At 43.9% G+C, this 22,496-nt stretch overlaps 1 protein-coding gene across 1 annotated transcript in view; it reads right to left on the bottom strand.

The window, feature by feature from the left end:
• megf8 (multiple EGF-like-domains 8) overlaps positions 1-22,496 on the bottom strand; it is a 91,103-nt gene that overhangs the window by 53,518 nt on the left and 15,089 nt on the right. The window contains 7 exon segments of the mRNA XM_080205156.1: positions 342-499; positions 3,073-3,198; positions 3,999-4,144; positions 4,842-5,019; positions 5,145-5,358; positions 6,408-6,496; positions 14,142-14,319. Coding sequence (XP_080061282.1) covers positions 342-499; positions 3,073-3,198; positions 3,999-4,144; positions 4,842-5,019; positions 5,145-5,358; positions 6,408-6,496; positions 14,142-14,319 — 1,089 coding nt within the window.

Here is a 22,496-nt window from a genome sequence, read left to right as displayed (position 1 = left end):
CCCAGTATGAATGAACACCCGCATCACTTGCATCAACTTGTAAGTCACCATTACAGCCCCTTGAAAGCCACGACAAGTGCCTGAGACCTGACCAGCGTTTGGTCAAGGTTTGGCTAATCTATACTGAGTTTAACTTTAACTGTCTCAATTCCTCTGGCCTCCATCGAACCATTTGTGTCCAGAATACGCCACCCCTTTCAGCATCCTCTCGGAGATTCTTGCAAGGTGTGACATTTGGTCCAGTGTTCACCTGTCCTCGAGACTCTCTGCTCCTCCCAGGCTTTTACCCCCGTCTCAAAGGGCTAATGAGATATTCCACCAAGGAGACAATCCATACTTACATTTTGGACCAACACCTGAGAGACAAATATTGGAACCTTGTAGGCTATAAGGTCACCCATGGGTCGACCGCTGTATCCCCCAGCAACAAGCAGGATATTTCCATTCATCACTGCAGCAACATGGGAATAGCGTCCTCGGAAGGATTTACTCTCTCGCCCTGAGAAAAGATAAGCAAAATAAATTCCAGCCCTAAGTGTCTAACAGTGAGTCTTAATCCGTGCTGTACCTGTCCTGGGAATGTTTGATGAGGCAGTTCGGAGGGAGTTTTGCTCTGCATTTAACCCCATGTTATACCTATCCTGGGAATGTTTGATGGGGACAGTATTTCTGTACATCTATATCTAACCTTGTCCCCTGGGGTTAGGGCAGCACTGTAGCACAGTGGTGCCTCACAGCACCAGAAAATCAGATTTGATTCACAGTTTGGATCACCGTCTATGTGGAGTTTGCACATTTTCCCCATCTCTGCATGGGTTTCCTCTGGGTACTCCATTTTCCTCCCACAGTCCAAAGATGTGCAGGTTAGGTGGATTGGTCATGCTAAATTGCCCGATAGTGTCAGGGGGACTAGGAAGGCAAATACATGGGGTTATGCGATAGGGCCTGGGTGGGAACATGGTTTGTGTAGAGTCGATGGCCTCCTTCTGCAATGTTGGGATTGTATATCATAAATTATACTGGCAAAGGTAACTTTACCTTTGGAAAATTAGTTAATCGAATGATTTTGAGACAGGTTCTTCGATTGGCACATGTTAGAACCTTCCAGCAAGCAGACTCAGCTAAGATACATTCTAGTGAGAAATATAGATTTTCGGCAAGGGCTCACCAACCATGGTTAACTAGGGAAGTTAAAAACAGCATCAAATTGGAAGAAGTGTACAATTTGACTGAGATTTGTGGCAAGTTAGAGGATTAGACAAAATATTGTTATTCAAGAAAGAGATTGATAGATTTCCAAATACTAATGACATCTAGGGGCCTGTGGATTGTGCAAGGAAAATGGTCCCTAGGTATAGCAACAGCCACGTTCCCACTCAACAGAACGGATTCTAGGAACCAACTGGCCTAATTCCGGTTCCTATATACAAACCAGCAAAGGATGTTCAGAAAGAAAAGGAGGGAGAAATTAAAGCATGAGAGAAAGCCAGCTAGAAAAACAGATAATAATTTAAATATGTGATTTATAAAGGGAAAGAATAATGAAAGTGATTGTTGGCGTGTAGCAGGATTTAATGGAGGATAGGGAAGTGGCAGATTAATTGAATAAAAATTTTCCATCTATCTTTAAGGTAAAAGATACAAATAACATCTCAGAAATAATTGGAAGTTAAGAGGTGACAGGGAGGAAGGGGCTTAAAACAGTTACAATCGCCAGAGAATACATACTGAGAAAACTAACAGAACTAAAGGTAGATGAATCCCCAGGTCCTGGTGGAATTATTCTGAGGGTCTTAAAAGAAACGGCTAGTGAGTTAATGCATTGGTTTTAAAGTCTGTAGTTTCTGCAAAGGTCCCATGAGATTGGAAGATCGTGAATGTAATGCCTCTATTCAAGAAAGATGGGTGACAAAAAGCAGGAAACTACAGGCTAGTTAGCTTAACATCTGTCAAAATGCCAGAATCTATTCTTCTTAATGTGGCTATCACAGGGAACTTTGAAAATCTCCATCAGGTAGAGTCAACATGGTTTTGTGAAAGGAAATGTTGACTAATTTATCAAAGTCCTCTGAGGAATTAACAAGCAACGTAGTTAAAGGGGAACCTGTGGATGTGCTGTATATGGATTTCCAGAAGGCAGTTAACAAGGTGCCACAACATAAGTTACTACACAAAATAAAAGTTCATGATGTAGAGGGTAACATATTAGCATGGATAGAGGATTGGTTAGCTAACAAGTAACAGAGAGTAGACATAAATGGGTCATTTTCAGATGCACAAGATGTAGCAAGTGGAATCCCATAGAGATTAGTACTGGGGCCTCAACTATTTACAACCTATATATCAATGTTTTGGATGAAGGGACTGAACATATGGTTGCTAAATTTGCTGATGACACAAAGATAGCTAGGAGATTAAGTTGTGAAGAGGGCAACAGTAGTCTGCAAAAGGAGACAGGCAGTTAAATGAGTGGGCAAAAACTTGACAGATCGGAGTATAATGTGAGAAAATGTGAACTTGTTTGCTTTGGCAGGAAAAAGAGAATAATTAATTGACAGAATCGTGTAAATGGAGAGGTTGCAGAATGCTGCAGCACAGAGCACTCCAGGTGTCCTGGTATTTAGTTTGCAGGTACAAGTGATTAGGAAGAAAAATAGAATATTGTTGTTTGTTGCAAGGTAATAGAATATAAAAGTAGGAAGGTTTTGCTACAGTGGTAGAGGGTGATGAGTACTGTGCACAGTTTTGGTCACCCTATTTTAAACGATCTAGGGTGCTTCACAGGACAGTATAGAGGGAGCTGAATTCTGCGCCCTTCTCATCCTTTTTGAATTGTCTGCAGCCTTTGACTGGATAGTTTTCCCACATCCTCCTCCTCCAACATCCTCTCCACTGTCATCCAGCTGGGTGGGATCTGCTGTCATCCAATTCCATTCTTATCTGGCTAATTGAGGCTGGAGAGTCACTTGCACGCAAATTAAATTAGCCATGATTTTATGGAACGGCAGAACAGCAGGCTGTGGGGTGCTGAACAACGTATCTGCTCCTAATTTTTGTGTGGTGTTCTCTTACCATCACTGGTGCTGATCAGGAGACCAAGCTCCTCGCTGGAGACCCATTGGTGGCAACCCAGGTGGTAGAAAAAGATGTCACCATCGTAACACTTCTCCTCGTGATAGTGAATGTGAACATTGCCTCCTAAGATCAGACAGAACAGCATCAGGTTAAGCTTAGAGCACATCATCATCTTGTATCAATATCATGGGGGGAGGGGTGGGTTATCATTGACCAGAAACTCAACTGGACTAGTCAAATAAATACTATGACCCTAAATGCAGACCAAAGGTTGGGAATCTTGTGGTGAGTAACCCACCTCCTCTCTCCCCAAACCTATCCGTCATTTACAAGGTACAAGTCAGAAGTGTGGTGAAATATGCTCCACTTGCCTGAATGAGTGCAGCTCCTACAACACTCAAGACGTTCGACATCATCCTTGACAAAGAGCTTGATTGATTAGTACCCCATCCAATACCTTAAATATTCATTTCATAGATGAATGCTTGGAAGAACGGGGAGGGAGGGGAGCTTGTTTTATGAGAAAAAGACTTGACGTGTATCCACAGGAATTTAGAAGAGTGAGAGGCGACTTGATAGAAACATATAATGATCCTGAGAGTTATTGACAGGATAGATGTGGAGAGGATGCTTCCTCTTGTGGGAAAATCTAGAAGTTCCTTCCAGATCCCCTAACCCACCCATGGAACCACATGCACACCGATCACATGATCTCTCATACACACATACACACACACACACACACCACCCAACTTAACCACATACACACTGATCACTTGCATACACCCTGAACTTCATCTCAGACACACCAATCGCACGTGCATGCATGTATACCAGCCATATGCCTCACAACCTTCCCCTGCAACCTCTCCCACACATGGATCCTTCATAATCCCACTGTGCTCACATGTAATGTGCCTCACCGTACACCACCATGTAGTTGCCAATTATGGTGGCAGAATGAAAGGCTCGCTCCCTGGGGCTGCTTGAGGATGGCTTCGAGTTGAGGGTGCTCCAGTATCGCAGATCAACATGGAAGATGTCTGTCGTGTTCGTCCGATAGCTGAACCTGCGATAGAGAAACAGCAGACTGGTGAGCAACTGTCCAATACCTGAGACATCACAATTAGGAACAGAACGGCTACTGTCTACTGGTCTAGACATGGGGCATGTACACACATTGACATGGACTGTCTCTTTGGGGGAGTGTACATTTTGTACATGGACTATCACGTTGGGGCAGTGTATACTATGTACATGGTGTCTGTGGGAGTGTGCGCTGTGCACAGGGGGTGTGTCTCTGCGGGGAGTGTACGCTGTATCCATGGAGTGTCTCTCTGGGGGACTGTATGTTGTGTGTGCATGGATTAAAGTTTTTTGAAATTATCCTAGTCACCACACTCCAGCGCCAGTTCAGGTATACTATGGGAAAATTTAGCACGGCCAATGCACATATTCTTTTCAACTGTGCACGAAACTGGAACATCTGGAGCATACACACGCACACACGGAGAGAATGTGTAATCTCCACACAATTACCCAAACCCGGGTCCCTGGTGCTATGAAGCAGCAATGCTAATCACTGTGTCACCATGCCACTCCACACATGGAGTATGTCTCTGGGGGATTGTACATTGTATACATGGGGTGTTTCTCTGGGAGAATGTATACAGAGTGTGTCAACAGGTGAGTGTACTCTGTACATGGGGTGTGTCGCTGGGAGAGTGTACATAGAGTGTCTCCGGGTATCTGCCCACCTCACTGACCTTGGTGACACACGATGCCCCCCATGGACAAGCAGCGTCCGTGATGCTGGATGAAAAACCATGGAGTGAGCAGCTACTGCCGGGCTCTTCCCTCCCGTAGGAATGACCTCCTCCCAGTTCAGTTTTTCCAGGTTAAATCGAAACATCCTGGCACTAAACTGGTCAAAGGCTGTTCTACCTGATGGATAGAAACAAAACATTATGTGCAGCCAGATGGACACAAATGGGGAAGAAGGGCAGGGGGCACGGGCCGACGGGCACGGGCACGCACAAGCAGACAGACAGGCGCACACGCAGACTCACCTCCATGGACGTAGAGATAATTTTCCACCACAGTAGCTGCATGTGCTGCCAATCCCGGTGGGCTGTGAGAATGAACTGCTGACAGCAGCTTCCAACTCTCGGTTAGTGGCTCATACATCCAGATATCATTGGTCAGGGAACCGTTTGCCAACTGGCCACCAAACAGCACCATTCGTCCTTTCCATTCAACAGCAGTGTGAGAGTGCCGGCCAGGCTGCAGGAACAGAGCACAACAGCATCTTAACACACATTTAATAGCATTTACAGAAAGGACAGAGAGGGGGTGGTCATTAGGGGAAGAGAGAGCTGAGAGTGGGCGGGGAGAGTGCAGCGAGAGCCTGAGGGGTATGCAGGTCTCGGGGGGGGGGGGGGTTGTTGTTGCTTTAGTTGGAATTATTAGGCCATCAAGGACTGTAGAAGTGAAACATGGGCCTCGCTGCTGACCAGAATTTATTGCCCAACCCTAGATGCCTTGAGAAGGGGTGATGAGCTGTCTTCCTGAATCGCTGCAGTCCACATGTTGTGGGTTGATTCACAATGCCGTTACAGAGGGAATTCCAGGATTTTGACCCAGTGATCCAGGAACAGCAATGCATTTTCAAGTCAAGGTGGTGAGTGGCTTCAAGGGGAACTTGCAGTTGGTAGTGTTCCCATATATCTGCAGCCCTTGTCCTTCTAGACGGAAGTAGTCGAGGATTTGGAAGGTGTTGTCTAAACATCTTTGGTAAATTGCTGCAGGGCACCTTATAGATAGAACACACTGCTGCCCCTGAATTGAGCGTCAGTGGTGGAGGGAGTGGATGTTTGTGGATGTAGTGCCAACTAAGAGGACTGCTTTGTCCTGGATGGTGTCGAACTTCTTGAGCGTTTTGCAGCTGCACCCATCCAGGCAAGTGAGGAGTATTCCACCACACTCGTGACAGGTGCCTTGTAGATAGTGGACAGGCTTGAAGGAGTCAGGAGGTGAGTTACTTGACATAGTATTCTAGGATGGCAATGCAACTTAACCTTCATTACACCTTGCTCAGGTTCCGTAAAATTTCAGGACTTACGTCTGCTGATTAACATTCAATCACAGCCACCCACCGGTTTAAATTCAAATCATTGACAGCCCAGCAAACAGTAAAGCTAGTGGCCAGGGGTGGAGGGGGAGGGCGGGTGGTGGGAGAGATACCTTGACATAGAGGGGCAGCGGATGAATTCAGACACTGAGGGACGGGGGCAGAAGCTGCCACAAACCTGAGGGAGTAGACAGCTGCTTACCGGAGAGGGGCTGAGTAAACTTCGATGCCACTGATTACTCGTGAAGTTGTATCGAATAAGATCGCCCAGGACTTCATTCAGATCAAAACCTGCAAGAGTACACAGAAGAATCATAGAAAATCCCTACAGTGCAGAAGCAGGCCATTTGGCCCTTCGAACTTGCACCGACAACAATCTCAACTGAGTCCTAACCCCTCAACCCTATGATTTACCCTGCCAAATCCCCTGACACTAACGTGCAATTTAGCATGTCCAATTACCGTAACTTGTACATGTTTGGACTGTGGGAGGGACACAGTATGAAGTCTGACAACACCAGGTTTAAGTCCAACCGATTTATTTGATAGTAAACTCGCAAGCTTTCAGGATTTGTCCCTTCGTTAGGTGAATGGAGAGTTCTGGCCTCAGACATATAACAGCACAGACAGTTTACAGATTACTGATTAGAATGCGAACCTTTACACCTAAACTGCTATTCAAGTCTTAAAGTGGCTAACAATGTGAGTGGAAGGAGCACTGAGCACAGGTTAAAGAGATGTGTATTGTCTCCAGACAGTACAGTAAGTGAGCCGACAGACAACCTCACAATGCTCCACTTCTCCAGCTTCCACCGTAAACACGTTAAAGAAGCCACCCCCTATGGACAAGCCCTCCGGGATTTGCTCAGATGAGGAGGATCATGACAGACACCTCCAGACGCTGAAAGATGCTCTCATAAGAACAGGATATGGCGCTCGACTCATCGATCGACAGTTCCAATGCGCCACAGCGAAAAACCGCACCAACCTCCTCAGAAGACAAACGGTGGACAGAGTACCCTTCGTCGTCCAGTACTTCTCGGGAGTGGAGAAGCTACGACATCTTCTCCGGAGTCTTCAACATATCACTGATGAAGATGAACATCTCGCCAGGGCCATCCCCACACCCCCACTTCTTGCCTTCAGACAACTGCGCAACCTCAAACAGACCACTATTCGCAGCAAACTACCCAGCCTTCAGGAGAACAGTGACCACAGTACCACACAACCCTGCCACAGCAACCTCTGCAAGACATGCCGGATCATCGACATGGATGGCATCATCACACGTGAGAATACCATCCACCAGGTACATGGTTCTTACTCTTGCAACTTGGCCAATGTTGTCTAGCTAATACATTGCAAGAAAGGATGTCCTGAAGCATGGTACATTGAGGAGACCATGCAGACACTACGACAACGGATGAATGAACATCGCTCGACAATCACCAGGCAAGACTGTCCCCTTCCTGTTGGCGAACATTTCAGTGGTCATGGGCATTCAGCCTCTGACCTTCGGGTAAGCATTCTCCAAGGCTGCCTTCACAACACACGACAGCGCAGAGTCGCTGCGCAGAGACTGATAGTCAAGTTCCGTATGAGGACAGTCTCAACAGGGATCTTGGGTTCATGTTGCACTATCTGTAACCCCCATGACTTGCCTGGGTTTGCAAAACCTCACTTACTGTACTGTCTCAAGACAATACACATCTCTTTAACCTGTGCTCAGTGCTCCTTCCACTCACATTGTTAGCCACTTTAAGACTTGAATAGCAAGTTAGGTGTAAAGATTCGCATTCTAATCAGTAATCTGTAAACTGTCTGTGCTTTATATGCTCTGTCTGAGGCCAGAACTCTTCATCCACCTGACGAAGAGGGAAACCTCGAAAGCTTGTGAGTTTACTATCAAATAAATCGGTTGGACTTAAACCTGGTGTTGTCAGACTTCTTACTGTGTTTACCCCAGTCCAACGCCAGCATCTCCACATCATGACTGTGGGAGGAAACCAGAGCTCCCGGAGGAAACCCACAGACAAGGGGACAATGTGCAGACTATCACCTAAGGACAGAATTGAACCCAGGACCCTGGCACTGTGAGGCCACCATACCGTATATAATGGAAGACGGGAAAGTAGAGTAGTCTAGCCCACCCACCCGCGTGATTCAATATGATCACTGATGGCGTGTGGCTTCAACTCCATTCTCCCAACCACTTCCCAATTCCCATTCCCTGAGAGATCAAGAACCTATCCATTCCCCAACTTTTAATATATTCAGCAACAAGCTACCACAATCCTCCGGGGTAGAGAATTCCAAAGATCCACAACCCTTTTAACGAAAGCAATTTCTCCTCAGCTCAACCCTAAGTGATGCTTGCCCCCCACCTCTTATCCCAAGTCTGTGCCCTGTGATTCCCTAGATTCCCTGATCAGTGGAAACAATCCTGGTGTCCACTCTGTCAAGCCTGTAGCTGGATGATGAAGTGTTACAAAGCATTATGAGAAAATGCACAAGAACTCTGAAGAGAGCTGTGGTTGCAGTTTCACGACCTGACCTTGTTGACCAGGCATCCAGAGTGATGTGTCATCGTCAGGTGGATAAAAACGCTCTTTTTATGCTAATAAATACTGCGACTCCCTTGTACTCTCAGAGATTTCAGCTGAATGGTGACATAATGGACAGTATCTAGTTCTTGGCTGTGTTGGATACAAAAGAAAATTCTTTGTCCAGCCAACAACTAACCACTACTGCAATGCTTTCGGCCCCAGAGGGGCAATGAGCAAGGCCACAGGAGTGAGGCTAATCTGGAATAAAATCAGCAGCATGTGACAGAGGATAAGTGTTCATAAAAATCATGAGGGCTATAGATAAAATGAATAGGTTAGCTCTTTTCCCCAGGAAAGGGGAGCCCAATTAGAGGACATAGGTTAAAGGTGAGAGGTGAAAGGTTTAAAAGGGATCTGAGCGGCAACTTTTTCACACAGACAGTGATGTGTCTATGGAATGAGCTGTCAGACAAAGTGGTAGAGGCGGGTACTAGTGCAACAGTTAAAGACATTTAGACAGGTGTGTGGATGGGAAAGTTTTAGAGGGTTATGGGCCAATCACAGGCAAATGGGACTAGTTCATTTCAAGAAATCTGGTTAGCGTGGATGAGTTGGGCTGAAGGGCTTGATTTTGTGCTATATATTTCTTATGACTCTATGAGCTATAATTGCAGAATGTGCTAAACTAAGTGCTGATAATAGAAATACAGAAAGGATGTGTCATGTTTACCAGGGCTGCTGAACAAATGGATAACTCCAGGTCCTGAGGGTCGTGAGCGCACATGGCCAGGGAGAGAGAGATCTTCAAACATTCTGGAGATTGGAAGGAAACATATTAAAGTGGGAAGTTTGGCGTCTCAGTAGTGACAACTCAGGAGGAACCATCATGGAAGGCTGACCCTCAGCGTACTCGGCAGAGATGATGATCCATTGGAGGGAGCCTGGCCAGCTTGCCTCGCACAGGTAACATCCAAATCTAAGCTTTGAGTCTTGTGATTTATTATGAATTCCAAGCTCTGAGTTTCACAAGCAGCGTGGGAAGCAATTCAATGTCTGTTCAATGCTTTGAGTGATTCGAGAATCAGTAAAGAGTAGGTTGTATGGAACATTATGCCAATGTCTCTGTGACTGCTACGTTGCTTGACATACTTTCGAGACTAGGATCGACAAGCCCCAACAGAACCTTGTAGGTTTCAATGAGATGGTCTCTAATTTTTCGAAATGCTGACAATATAAATATATAAATTTACACAAATATACCATTTACTCAGCCTGCTTATCTCAGGGATGAATCTTCAGCTCTAAAGCAAGCATATCGTTTCTGAATTATAGAGACCAAAACTGCATGTCGTGTTCCATGCATGGTCTCACTAAAGCCCTCTGTAACTGTAGCAAGACTTCCTTATTTTCGTACTCCAATCTGTTTGCAGTAAAGGCCAGTTTGCATTCGCCTTCCGAATTCTTTGCTGTATCTGCATTCTTGCATTTTTTGTATAAGTATACTCGATTTCCTCTCAATATTGATATTTCAAAGAATCCTTACAGTGCAGAAGGAGGCCATTCAGCCCATCAGGTCTGCACCAACCACAATCCCACCTAGGCCCTATCCCCATAGCCCCATGCATTTACCCCAGCTAGTCTCCCTGACACAAAGAGGCAATTTAGCATGGCCAAACAACGTAACCTGCACACCTTCGGTCTGTGTGAAGAAACCAGAGCACTTGGAGGAAATCCACGGAGATACAAGGAGAATGTGCAAACTCCACATATAGTGACCCAAACTGGAAATTGAACCTGGGTCCCTTGCATGTGAGACAGCAGTGCTAACCACTGTGCCACCATGCCACCCACAAGTTTATTCAAAATTCTGCCTCTCCATTCTTATTACTGAAGTGAACAACCTCACACATTGCCACAATATACTCTATCTACCACTGTCCTGTCCATCTCTTGACGTGTCCATATTGCTCTGCAGCCTCCTCGCAGCTTACATTCCCAACTGGCTTCATATGGTCAGCAATCTATGCTCGGTGCCCTCAATCTCTTTGTCTAAGTCACCAATATAGCTCATAAGTAGCTGAAGCCCTAACACTGATCATGGCGACACTCAGCCTGTCAACCTGAGAATGCCTCATTTATCTCGACTCTCTGCCTTCTGTCCATTAATCAATCCTCCATCCAGTTTAAGTTCATTTATTAGTGTCACAAGTAGGCTTACATTAACACTGCAATGGAGTTACTGTGAAAATGCCCTAGTCGCTACACTTGGGCATCTGTTTGGTACACTGAAGGAGAATTTAGCATGGCCAATGCACCTAACCAGCACATTTTTTGGACTGTGGGACGAAACTGGAGTACATGGAGGACACGGAGGACACCTATGTAGACAGGGAGAACGTGCAGACTCCGCACAGGCAGTGATCCAAGCCGGGAACTGAACCTGAGTCCCAGTGCTAACCACTGTGTCACTGTGCCTCCATCTATGCTAATATATTTCCCCCACTCCATGAGCCCTAACATATTACGTGGCAGCTTATTAAATGATTTAATAAAATCAAAGCATACTATATCTACTAGTTGCCTTGTATTGAACCTACAAACTAAATCCTCAAAAAAAACCCCCAAATAAATTTGTCAAATATGATTCGGTCTGATTATATGATGATTTTCTACATAAATGCAATATACTGTGGATGCTGGAATCAGGAACAAAAACAGAAAAATGCTTGAAAATCTCGTCTGTGGAGAGAGAGTAGAACCAACATTTTGAGTCTAGATGACCCTTTGACAGAGCCAAGGGGAAAGAGGCTCTGACAAAGGGTCATCTAGACTCGAACGTTGGCTCTACTCGCTCTCCACAGATGCAGTCAGACTTACTGAGAAGATCTTTCAGCATTTTTATGCTTTTCTACATGTTTTATGAAAACTTCTTTTGTCACAGGTTCCAGCACTTTCCCCAATGATTGATGTCAGGCGAACGAACCTGTTTCCTCTCCCCCTCCTTTCTTGAATAGCAGTGTTGCATTTGCTAACTTCCGATCCACCATGAGTTTTCTAAAATCTCAAGAATTTCTGGAAATCATCGTCAGCATACCCACTGCTTCTGAAGCCATCTCTTTTGGGTTGATGCCATCAGCTCCAGGGTTCAATTTTTAAAAACAGCAATCAACAATGGTTTCATGGTCACCATTATATTTTTGATTCCATATGTTTGACTGAGTTTAAATTACATCATCTGCCATGGTGCGATTCAAACCTGGGTAACCAGAGCATTACCCTTGGTCTTTGGATTGCTAGTCCAGTGACAATACCACTGCATCACCACCTCCCTTGCATATACTATAACGGAACTCCAGTGTAGTATTTCACTGTAGCATGGAGAAATATTATTCATCTGCAACAACTCACCCCAGATCCCAATCTGTGATGGCACTGGCATCTCAATGAGATTTTATGTGAGTGTTATCTCTTCGGGATGGATCCTGTGCGTTAAGGCTTTGTGTAGGAGTTTCCACATCACCTGTATAGCTCTACTGGTGGGTAATGGAAACCTTGATCCAAAACCAACTTTTCAAGTCTCATGTTGGGCAATTAATTTTCATAGAATCGCTACAGAGCAGAAGGAGGCCATTTGACTCATCGAGTCTGCACCAACCACAATCCCATCCAGGCCCTATTCCCACAACCCTGTTGCATTTACCCTAGCTAATGCCCTTGATACTAAGGGGCAAATGAAGCATGGCCAAGCCACTAAACCTGTACATCTTTTCTCTTAAATATTTTAGTTAAAATACGTTTCTACTTCCTTTTACCAAAATGAGCCCTTGAACTAAATATTATAATCAATTCTCCCCATGAGAAGTTAGAAATCTCACGATTATATATATCTTCAGCATTTACTGAATTGTCAGAAGCATGTTTTAGAGGGGACAGTTACTTAATGCTAAGTAGACAAATACGAGAACTTACAACTAATTAAAGAATTAAAGACTGTACAAACCTGTGAGGGGGAAATTTGAACTTTATTGTTAGTGTGTCAAGCCAACTCGTTTGTTTTAATGTTGCCATCTGACACTGAAATTGAGCATGCACACGAAGAAGTCTCACAACACCAGGTTAAAGTCCAACATGTTTATTTGGTTGCACAAGCTTTCAGAGCACTGCCCCTTCATCAGGTGACTGTGCCTACCCAAGTCCAACGCATCTCTACATCATGAGCATGCACAGGAAGTGCTCCCCCTAGTGGTGCGGCAGAGATAAACACACCCTTTCTGGATTTTAGTCCCTCAAATTTCTCCAGAATTTTGTCTCTGCTGGTATTAATTACTTTAAAGCTCTCCACTGTTTAACCCTTAGTCACTCACTCTTCCTGGCATGTGATTTACGCTTTCTACTGTGAAGCAGTCATAAAAGATTTGTTCAATGACTCATTCCCCATAATTTCTCCTGTCTCTGCCACTAAGAGGGCAACACTGAAAGTTACCCTTTATTTATTCTACTTCCTGATTTTCTGAGCCAAGATCCTTCCTCACTTATGCCCTTATATCATCCTTTACAGTCCTACACTGCTCATCTTTCACTCTGCCTGTCTTTCTGAAATCTTGTGTAACCTGGAATATTTATTTCCCAACTTTGGTCATCTCGTAATCATGTCCCTATTATAGCGATTCAATCTAATCCATTTATTTCTATTTGTGCTAATAGTTAATCTATCTGACTGCAAATGCTACACACATTCAGACAAACATCCTTTAGTTTTATTTTGTAGTAGTGACTATTTCCATGGACCTTACTGATACACCATTTACCCAAATGGCTGGAATTCTCTTGTTGCTTTCTGTTTTCTCTTTAGATTTCAATATGTCCCTTCATCTGAATGTCACACCCACTTGGTGCTTACCTCTGCTGGTAGGAAGTTGCAGTCTTTCTCCTACACTATAGGAATACTGAGACTATTGCTTTGCAGCAAGAGCCACTTACAAGATTACACTCCAAATTTGTTAATTTTATAGCATCATGGAAATCAGGTTCATTCTGACAAAACATACAAAAGTATGGGTTATATACAAAGGAACTTAATTTTTAGAGCATGCACAGCACAAGGTTAGATACAGAGTAAAGCTTGCTCTACACTGTCTCCATCAAACACTCCAAGACAGGTATAGCACAGGGTTAGATACAAAGTAACGCTTCCTCTAGGCTGTGGGGTTAGATACAGACTAAAACTCCCTCTACACTGTCCCCGTCAGACAATCCCAGGACAGCTGCAGCATGGGATTAGAGACAGAGTAAAGCTCCCTCTACAGTGTCCCTATCAAACACTCCCAGGAGAATAAAGCTTGGCAGCTGAACTGCTGCTGATAGAAAGGGTAGAAAATGCTGAGACCTACCGCCAAAGATGTAGAGAGAGTTGGTGGTATTGAGGAAAGTACCAGCAGCTGCAGTGCGTCCTGTGAACTCTGGATCGGATCTGCTGACATTGTACCAGCTCCCGGCGCTCTGGTTGTCATTGAGTGAAAGGTCACAGTTGTGGCCTATGAACCCCGGCTGGCACTGGCAATGCTGAGACTAGAATTGGATAGAAATATCTCAGACGAGAACCATATCAGGATAATCTCAAACCCAAAGTAAAATCACTGTCCCACTCTCTTTCATAGCCCTCTATCATTCCCAAAGTAACCCCTGCACCAACTCTCCCCATAGCAATGTCTCAATTCCAAACTAATCCCACTGCTGTGCCTTCCCCCCATAGCCCTGTATCATCCCACAAACTAATCCCACTCAGCTGCTCTCTCCCCATAGCCCTGTATCATTCCCCAAACTAAATCCACTGCTCTGCTCTCTCCACATTTCCCTGCACCAGTCTCCAAACTAATCCCACTGCCCTGCATTTCCCCCATAGTGCTGTTCATCCTAAACTAATCCCACTATTCTGCGCTCTCCCCATAGCCCTCGATGGGGATGTGGAATAGAATTCTTAGTATGAGGCCCTTCATTTTAGTTTGATGATAAGTAGGCTAGGTTAAGATAATTATAAAGTGTTGTTTATATAGTGAGAATTCACAATGTGCCTGGAACAAAATATGCTAAGTTATTATAAACTGCAAAGGCATTATAAACTGTATAACCACAAATTAAACAAATATTGTAAGCTTAAACTGTATTTTCAATATCTATGTACTGTGTCTTGGCCAACTTCGTTCTGAATGCAGTGTGATGGGAAACACAGTGGTGGACAGACCAAATTCTTTTAATACAATGGAGCACAGAAAGGCAGCTTCTGTTATCTGTTTCTGGACCTGCGAAAGGCAAGTTTAATTGGCTTAGTATCTAAGGGAGTAAATTTGTTCATGGGTAGCGAGGCTGGAGCAGTTTCTCAACCTGACAAAGGAGGCCTCGGTTCCAGTGAAAGAGTGACTCCTTTCACCAATTAAAAATCACAGATGGTAACTACGACCTTGGACACTGGTAATGATGTGGGTTAGGTTTCCGAGATAAAGGGGATGGAATCTACATGGGTAATGAGCTAATAATCTCGTATTCTTGTTGACAGTGGAACGTCATTGCCTAAGGTTATAACATGTAATGTGATTAGGCTGGCCAGTCTGATTGAGAAGATTGGATGGGAAAGTGAAATGTTCAGAATAATATAATAATCTTACCTTGCAATATTAGCTTAGAGAGGACAGGCAACCCTCTGACTGTGTCTTCTGATGCACTAGCAAATAAATTCCTTTTCGTTCTTTAACTACACACTGTCTTTCACAGTCTGTATATTGGTTGAGTGAGGTTCAACAAATACAGGGCACCCCAGGGGAAACCCTCAAAAAATTCTCTTACAATTTGGTGCTGCGACAGCAGGATACTCACCGGTGACTAGTGGCGAGCCGTGTTCCCAAAAGGTGGGTGAGTACATTCTTCAAATACCAGAAGCTAGGGGGCTACGTGTCTGGCAGCTGGAAACCATAAGGTTAAGTATCTCGGGCTGGGGAAGAGGTGCGAAAGCAGTGTGGATGTGAAGAGTCTACATTCAACGTAGAGAGGCTGGGAATGGACATTTGGATCTCCTATGGAGCACAGTGAAAAGCCATGCAGGTAGAAGGAGCATTTGTAGAGAAGCTACACTTAAACATAGTGGGGCCAGGGACAGACTCAAGGACACTCCTATGCAGCGAAGCAATGGCGTTTGGCTCGGGTGCAAGGAACTCACAGGGACAGATTCCAGAAGGAGAGAGGGGACAAGACCATGTAAGTCAACGGGCAGGGAGAGGTACAGGTCTTCCGTGAGAGAGACAGCGAGGTTAAATTGGTTGGTCTAAAGCAGCATAGACCAAAGGGTAAAGGATTAAAAGAAACAAGCAGGCATGAACTCTGTGGGCAGCACAGTAGCAAGCATTGCTGCTTCACAACTCCAGGGACCTGGTTCAATTCCCTGCTTGGGTCACTGTCTGTGTGGAGTTTGCACATTCTCCTCATGTCTGCGTGGGTTTCCTCCCACAGTCCAAAGATGTGCTTGGCCATGCTAAAATTGCCCTTAGTGTCCTGAGATGTATAAGTTAGAGAGATTAGTGGGTAAATGTATAGGAACATGGGTATAGGGCCTGGGTGGGATTGTGGTCAGTGCAGACTCGTTGGGCCGAACGGCCTCTTTCTGTGCTGTAGGGATTCTATGATTCTTTGGCAAAGATAGAGAAAGGATGTAATTGTGCGATCCATGGTTATTTGCAAGAATAGGAAACCAACAGAGATTTGAGCTCTGCCATGTTGAGAAAAGAAAATCAATTTCAAGATGGCGTTGTGTTACTTCTGAAAAGTTGTAAGGAGAACCATTTAGGCACACAGTTGAATTGATTTTGTACTTGCCTGTGTTGGTTACGGGGGCAGAGTTGTAGAAATAATTCATCGTGAAAATTTTGAGCTAAACTGGAGAGATTGTAAGTGTAAAAATTTTAATTTAATAGGGATGTTTAAAAGAGATAAAATTTAATTTTGGATTAATCCGGATCAGGCTTCAAAAATACATTTTTGATAGAACTACCAATGCAAAGATAAATAGAAAGAATTATTCCTGAGTGTTTGAAGTGATGATGTCAATCTGAGCGAATTTACTCCACCCCTGCTGAAACAAATGCAGAATTAATCTATTCTGTCCCAGAGAGGGTGGACCTGTGTGTTATAAGACTTGCAGTAGTTTTAAGACGTAAAATCAAAAATCTAACAGAAAGGGGAATAGGTAGAATGGACCGTGTGTTTAATGATGGAAATTATTATACTACCATAATGCATTCTAGTTGAAATGTGTAACATGGATATGCAAAGTAATGAATGAACCACAAAATTTGAGGAGTAGTTTTGAACACAAAGCACACCCTGTTGTAAATTTTGAATAAGGCAAGGTTGAAAACGGAATTAGACGCCAGATGGGCTAAAAGGGGGAGCCCGCCTATAACACCAAGCTGACAGATTAATATAAATGGAGATGAGGGAAATAATTCAGTGGAATAAACAAGGAAAAGGAACACGGTAATAAAAGATACATTATAGAGGAACTGATAGCAAACAGAGGAGGACAGAATCAAAATTCATTGGATACAAGAGAGCATTTAAAGGGATTCTAGGAAGTAGAATACAGTTTAGGTGATAGCCACGGATGAAGGAACAAAGTTTGTTGAAAAGAAAGAAAAGATAAGATAGGCACTAATGGGCAGCTGAAAGCTCAAAACACTGATTTCTGAGTTTGAGATGATTCTGACATAAGAAAATGTGCTGTAAGCAAATTACTTTAATAAAATGATGTTATTTATGATAAGAACAAACAATCAAAATAACTTATAGCCTGGAATCAAACTGAAAGGTTTGATTTCTATTTCAAAGATGTTATTAGGTTATAGAATTCAGGAAAAAAAAGATAGTTTCCAGAGGACTGGGGGAAGGATATTTGTGTACAAAGGCTTTTCACCAGAAAAGGTGCAAGTCAAGCATTGAAGACTTTTTAACTGTTGTCAGAATTTTGAGAAGATTATGCCCTAGTGGTAAAACCTTTACAGGATTTGATAAAATGAGGAAGGGCTAGTCAGGAAATGATAGAGTGAGAAGATGCAGAAGTACAGGCTTTTTCAGATATGAAGCAGGCTTTGGTGGCAGTCCAAGCTTTGGTCACCAAACATTACACATTTTCTGTGGAGAAAATGATGGAATACAGGGAACTGTGGTTGCTCAGCAGCATGGGGACAGTTTGAGACAGGTTGGGGTGTTACTTTGCTCAGATACACTCAGTTGCCAGAGCAATGTATTGGTGTGTGAGGGCACTAGCTTGCGCCTCATGGACAGTCAATGTTTTGGAGCCCTTGATGGGAAAAATAATCCTCCAAAGCCCGCATACTCAGGAATTTACTTCAGGCAGCCAGTGTTCCTTTAGAAGCAGCAATAATAAAAGTTCAAGCTCATAGGAAAATTGAGGATAAAGTACAGCAAGGAAATCATTTTGCCAACCAGGCAGCAAAGTCCTTAGTAAAACAGGATTGGGAATGGACTCAGCCTGTAGGGCTGGACGCTGTAGCAGTTGAGGACAGTCCAGATATTGATGTAAAACAAGTGCAGGAACATGCAAATGAAGAGGAAAAGGAGCAATGGAAAAAAGATGGAGGACAGAAAGGTCATGATGGAACATGGAGAGAAAAGGGAAAATAAAGTAACACAGTATTCACTGCTGAAGATTTATCATGGAATAGCGCACACGAGCAGACAGGATGCTTGATTTATTGAAGAAATGTTAATATTATCAGAGGTGCGTGCAGTGCACCCTAATGGTGCCAGGACATCACTGCAAAATTAAAATGGGAAGTAAAGCCAGACTCAAAGAACCCTAGGAAAATTTACAAATGGGTTTTACAGGGTTATTATCACGGGTACAAATGATGGGGATCTCTTTAGTAATTGTAGATGAGTTTACGCGATGGGTTAAAGCATTCCCACGTAAAGATGCCACAGCTACTACTGTAGCTGTGATATTAACAAACGAGATAATTCCCAGGTGGGGAATACCCGTTCAGCTGGATTCTGATCAGGGAGGGTTTTGAAAGAGGCCTGTCGTATGCTTGGAATAAAGCAGAGATTTCACATACTATATCACTCTTGGAATTGAGGGATGATGGAGAGAAAGAATTGAATATGGAAGGCTCTAATAGACAATCTACATTTTCTCAAAAAGCAGGTGATCACACAACAGCAGCACCGAGATTGGGTTGAATTGGCGGGACAGAATACTTCTAACTTGCAAAATAAGGTAAGGGATAAGGTAATGGTGAAATTCATGAAAGACAAAAAAGGGCTAGGAACTTGCTGGGAAGAGCCTTTTGATGTGGTGGTTACAGGGCAGACATGTGCCCTAATTGATGAGAAGTATAGCCTGTACTGGAGACACTGGATTCAGTTAAAGTCATATCCCAGTGGTAAGCCCCAAGGTAGCAAACCTGACCCAGCAACTGAATATTTATTATAATAGTACAAGCAGAGAGAATCTGATTACATCAAATTTATTTTGATTGCTAAATTTAAGGTTGTCAGGCCATCTGGATTCTATTACAAATTATTCGCACAGAAGATCTCTGACCTGCTACTACTACATTCAAGGCACAGCTCCAATCAAGATCAGCCAAACAGCCCCCAATGCAGAAGCAAATCAAGTTGCGAGCATGTGCAAAGTGTGGCATGGTGATTGTGCAAGTTTTGTAAACAAGCTGTATTATTTATTATTTGACATTGATTAACAATTGTATTTGATTGTAAGACAGAAGTTGTAGAGACTGTTATACTGAATTCATGTGGTTATATCTTCTTAGTATTGAATGTACAGATTTTGACTCAGGTGGGAGCAGCAACTGAAGTCCTTCAGCGTTCCCCTTGGGAGGTATGTGTTAATACTTATTTATATATGGGACACATGTATGCTAGGATGACCAGTCAGGTAAAGTGTTGGGTATATTTGTACATCCCATATATGTAGAAGGGGGAGGATACCAATACAGGCAATGCCTTTAACATGGTCAGAATTAGTAATGGTGGATCAAACAATCCAGAATTCATCAGTAGAGAGGTAAGGAAAGAATTTCATAAAAGTTAGTCTTGTGCAGGGAAGTTATGTCATATAAACACTTATACACCTATCTATAATCTAGGGAAAACAGGTCCTCGTTTAGTTTTAAAACAGCCAACACCAAAACCAAAAGGGATATATTGTGCTAGAACAATGGAAAACCAAGGGGAAAACTTAGGCATGAGTGAATGTGGGTATTAAAGATAGAAGGATGGTAGGAGTTGAGGGCCTGAATGCAATTACTGTCACTAGAGAGGTAGTGCTTGATCGACTAGTGGGACTGATGGTGGATAGGTCCCCAGGACCGGATGGAATGCATCCCAGGGTTCTGAAGGAAATGGCAGAGGTGATAGTAGATGCCTTAGTGATTATTTACCAAACTTCGCTGGATTCCGGGGAAGTGCCAGAAGATTGGAAAACGGCTAATGTTACGCCACTGTTTAAAAAAGGTAGCAGGCAAAAGGCAGGGAATTATAGGCTGGTTAGTTTAACGTCTGTTGTTGGAAAAATGCTTGAATCCGTCATCAAAGAAGAAATAGTGAGGCACCTTGAGAAGAATTGTTTGATAGAGCAGATGCAGCACGGATTCGTTAAGGGGAAGTCGTGTCTGACAGATTTATTGGAATTCTATGAGGATGTGACTAGTGCGGTAGACAGAGGGGAACTGGTGGATGTGGTGTTTCTCGATTTTCAGAAGGCGTTTGATAAGGTGCCACACAAAAGGTTGCTTCAGAAGGTTAGGGGGCATGGAGTTGGCGGTAAGGTATTAGCGTGGATAGAGGATTGGTCGTCTAATAGGAGGCAGAGAGTTGGTATCAATGGGTGTTATTCTGATTGGCGGTTGGTGACTAGTGGAGTGCCGCAGGGATTGGTGCTGGGGCCTCAACTATTTACCATTTATATAGATGATCTGGAGGAGGGGGCTGAGTGTAGGGTGTCGAAATTTGCTGATGACACGAAGATAAGTGGAAAAGCAAATTGTGTGGAGGGTGTGGAAAGTCTGCAGAGGGATCTAGATAGGCTGAGCGAGTGGGCGAGGACCTGGCAGATGGAGTACAATGTTAGCAAGTGTGAAGTTATCCACTTTGGCAGGAATAATAGTAGAAGGGATTACTATTTAAAGGGCGAAAAGCTGCAGCATGCTACGGTGCAGAGGGACCTGGGGGTCCTTGTGCATGAGTCGCAAAAACCCAGTCTGCAGGTGCAGCAGGTGATCAAGAAGGCAAATGGGATGCTGGCCTTTATAGCGAGGGGGATAGAATATAAAAGCAGGAAGGTCTTGCTGCGACTGTACAGAGCACTGGTGAAGCCGCAGCTGGAGTACTGTGTGCAGTTTTGGTCACTGCACTTGCGCAAGGATATTTTGGCCTTGGAGGGAGTGCAGAGGAGGTTCACTAGGCTGATACCGGAGATGAGGAGGTTGGACTATGAAGAGAGACTAAATAGACTGGGTCAGTACTCGTTGGAGTTTAGAAGGATGAGGGGGGATCTTATAGAAATGTATAAGATAATGAAGGGGATGGATAGGGTAGAGGTAGAGAGATTCTTCCCGCTCAGAAAGGACAGTAGGACTAGAGGGCACAGCCTCAAGATAAGGGGGGGCGGGGGGGGGCAGTTTAGAACGGAGTTGAGGAGGAACTTCTTCACTGAAAGGGTGGTGAATCTCTGGAATTTTCTGCCCATTGAAGTGTTGGAGGCTACCTCGCTAAATATATTTAAGACACGGGTAGATAGGTTTTTAGTAGGCAAGGGAATTAAGGGTTATGGGGAGAAAGCGGGAAAGTGGAACTGAGCCACTACAGATCAGCCATGATCTTATTGAATGGCAGGGCAGGCTTGAAGGGCTAGATGGCCTACTCCTGCTCCTATTTCTTATGTTCTTATGAATGTGGCCACATGACAGATCAAACCACCTGGTTATGCCTGAGTTCACCCAGTAATAACCAATCTTGCAATATTTCTTATTGCTTTGGAAGAGGCAACACTTACCCAAAGCTCAATAGAACATATTGGATTTGTGGGGATAGGGCACATCCTTGGTTTCCTGTCGGATGGAAGAGGTTGTGTTACCCTGGATATGTAATCCCATACATATGTCACATTCCTAAACTCCCTCCCTAATATGGAGTAGCTAAAGCAATGCGTGATATTCTGGTTCTATGCTCCATTTTGGAACACAGCAACTACCCTTGCAGTAGCCATGTGCACTGTGGCACATCAACACAGATTGGCATTAGATTATGTCTTGGTGGCAAGAATGGGATCTGCAGTGATTGGATCAGAGTGTCACACGTCCATACCAGATAATTCAGAAAACATAACTAATCTGGTTAATCCTATCAGGAAAGAGGTGGACAAACTCAAAGACCCTGAACCATTTACCTTAAGAGGTTGGCTCTCAGGCTGGCTGGGCTCCTTGGAACATCAATCCTACAAGGGATCACAATATTCTTCTTGGTGATCTTGGCATTGAAGGTGCTTGCCAATGTAGTCATGAGTGCCTGTGCAATATTGTCCAAGTCCACAGAAAGGATGTACCAGTGATGGCAATTAAGTTGAGCAAGGAAGGATACAAAAGGACCAGTTATCCTTCAGGTCACAGGAACAAGCATTGGGACATTTCTATTTAGTAGCCTTATCTTGGGCTATA

This window comes from Carcharhinus amblyrhynchos, chromosome 16 (assembly GCF_965287045.1).
Source record: "Carcharhinus amblyrhynchos chromosome 16, sCarAmb.v2.hapA, whole genome shotgun sequence".
Taxonomy (NCBI): domain Eukaryota; kingdom Metazoa; phylum Chordata; class Chondrichthyes; order Carcharhiniformes; family Carcharhinidae; genus Carcharhinus; species Carcharhinus amblyrhynchos.
The sequence above is the reverse complement of the archived record's forward strand: the minus strand, read 5'-3'. Positions and strand labels throughout refer to the sequence as shown.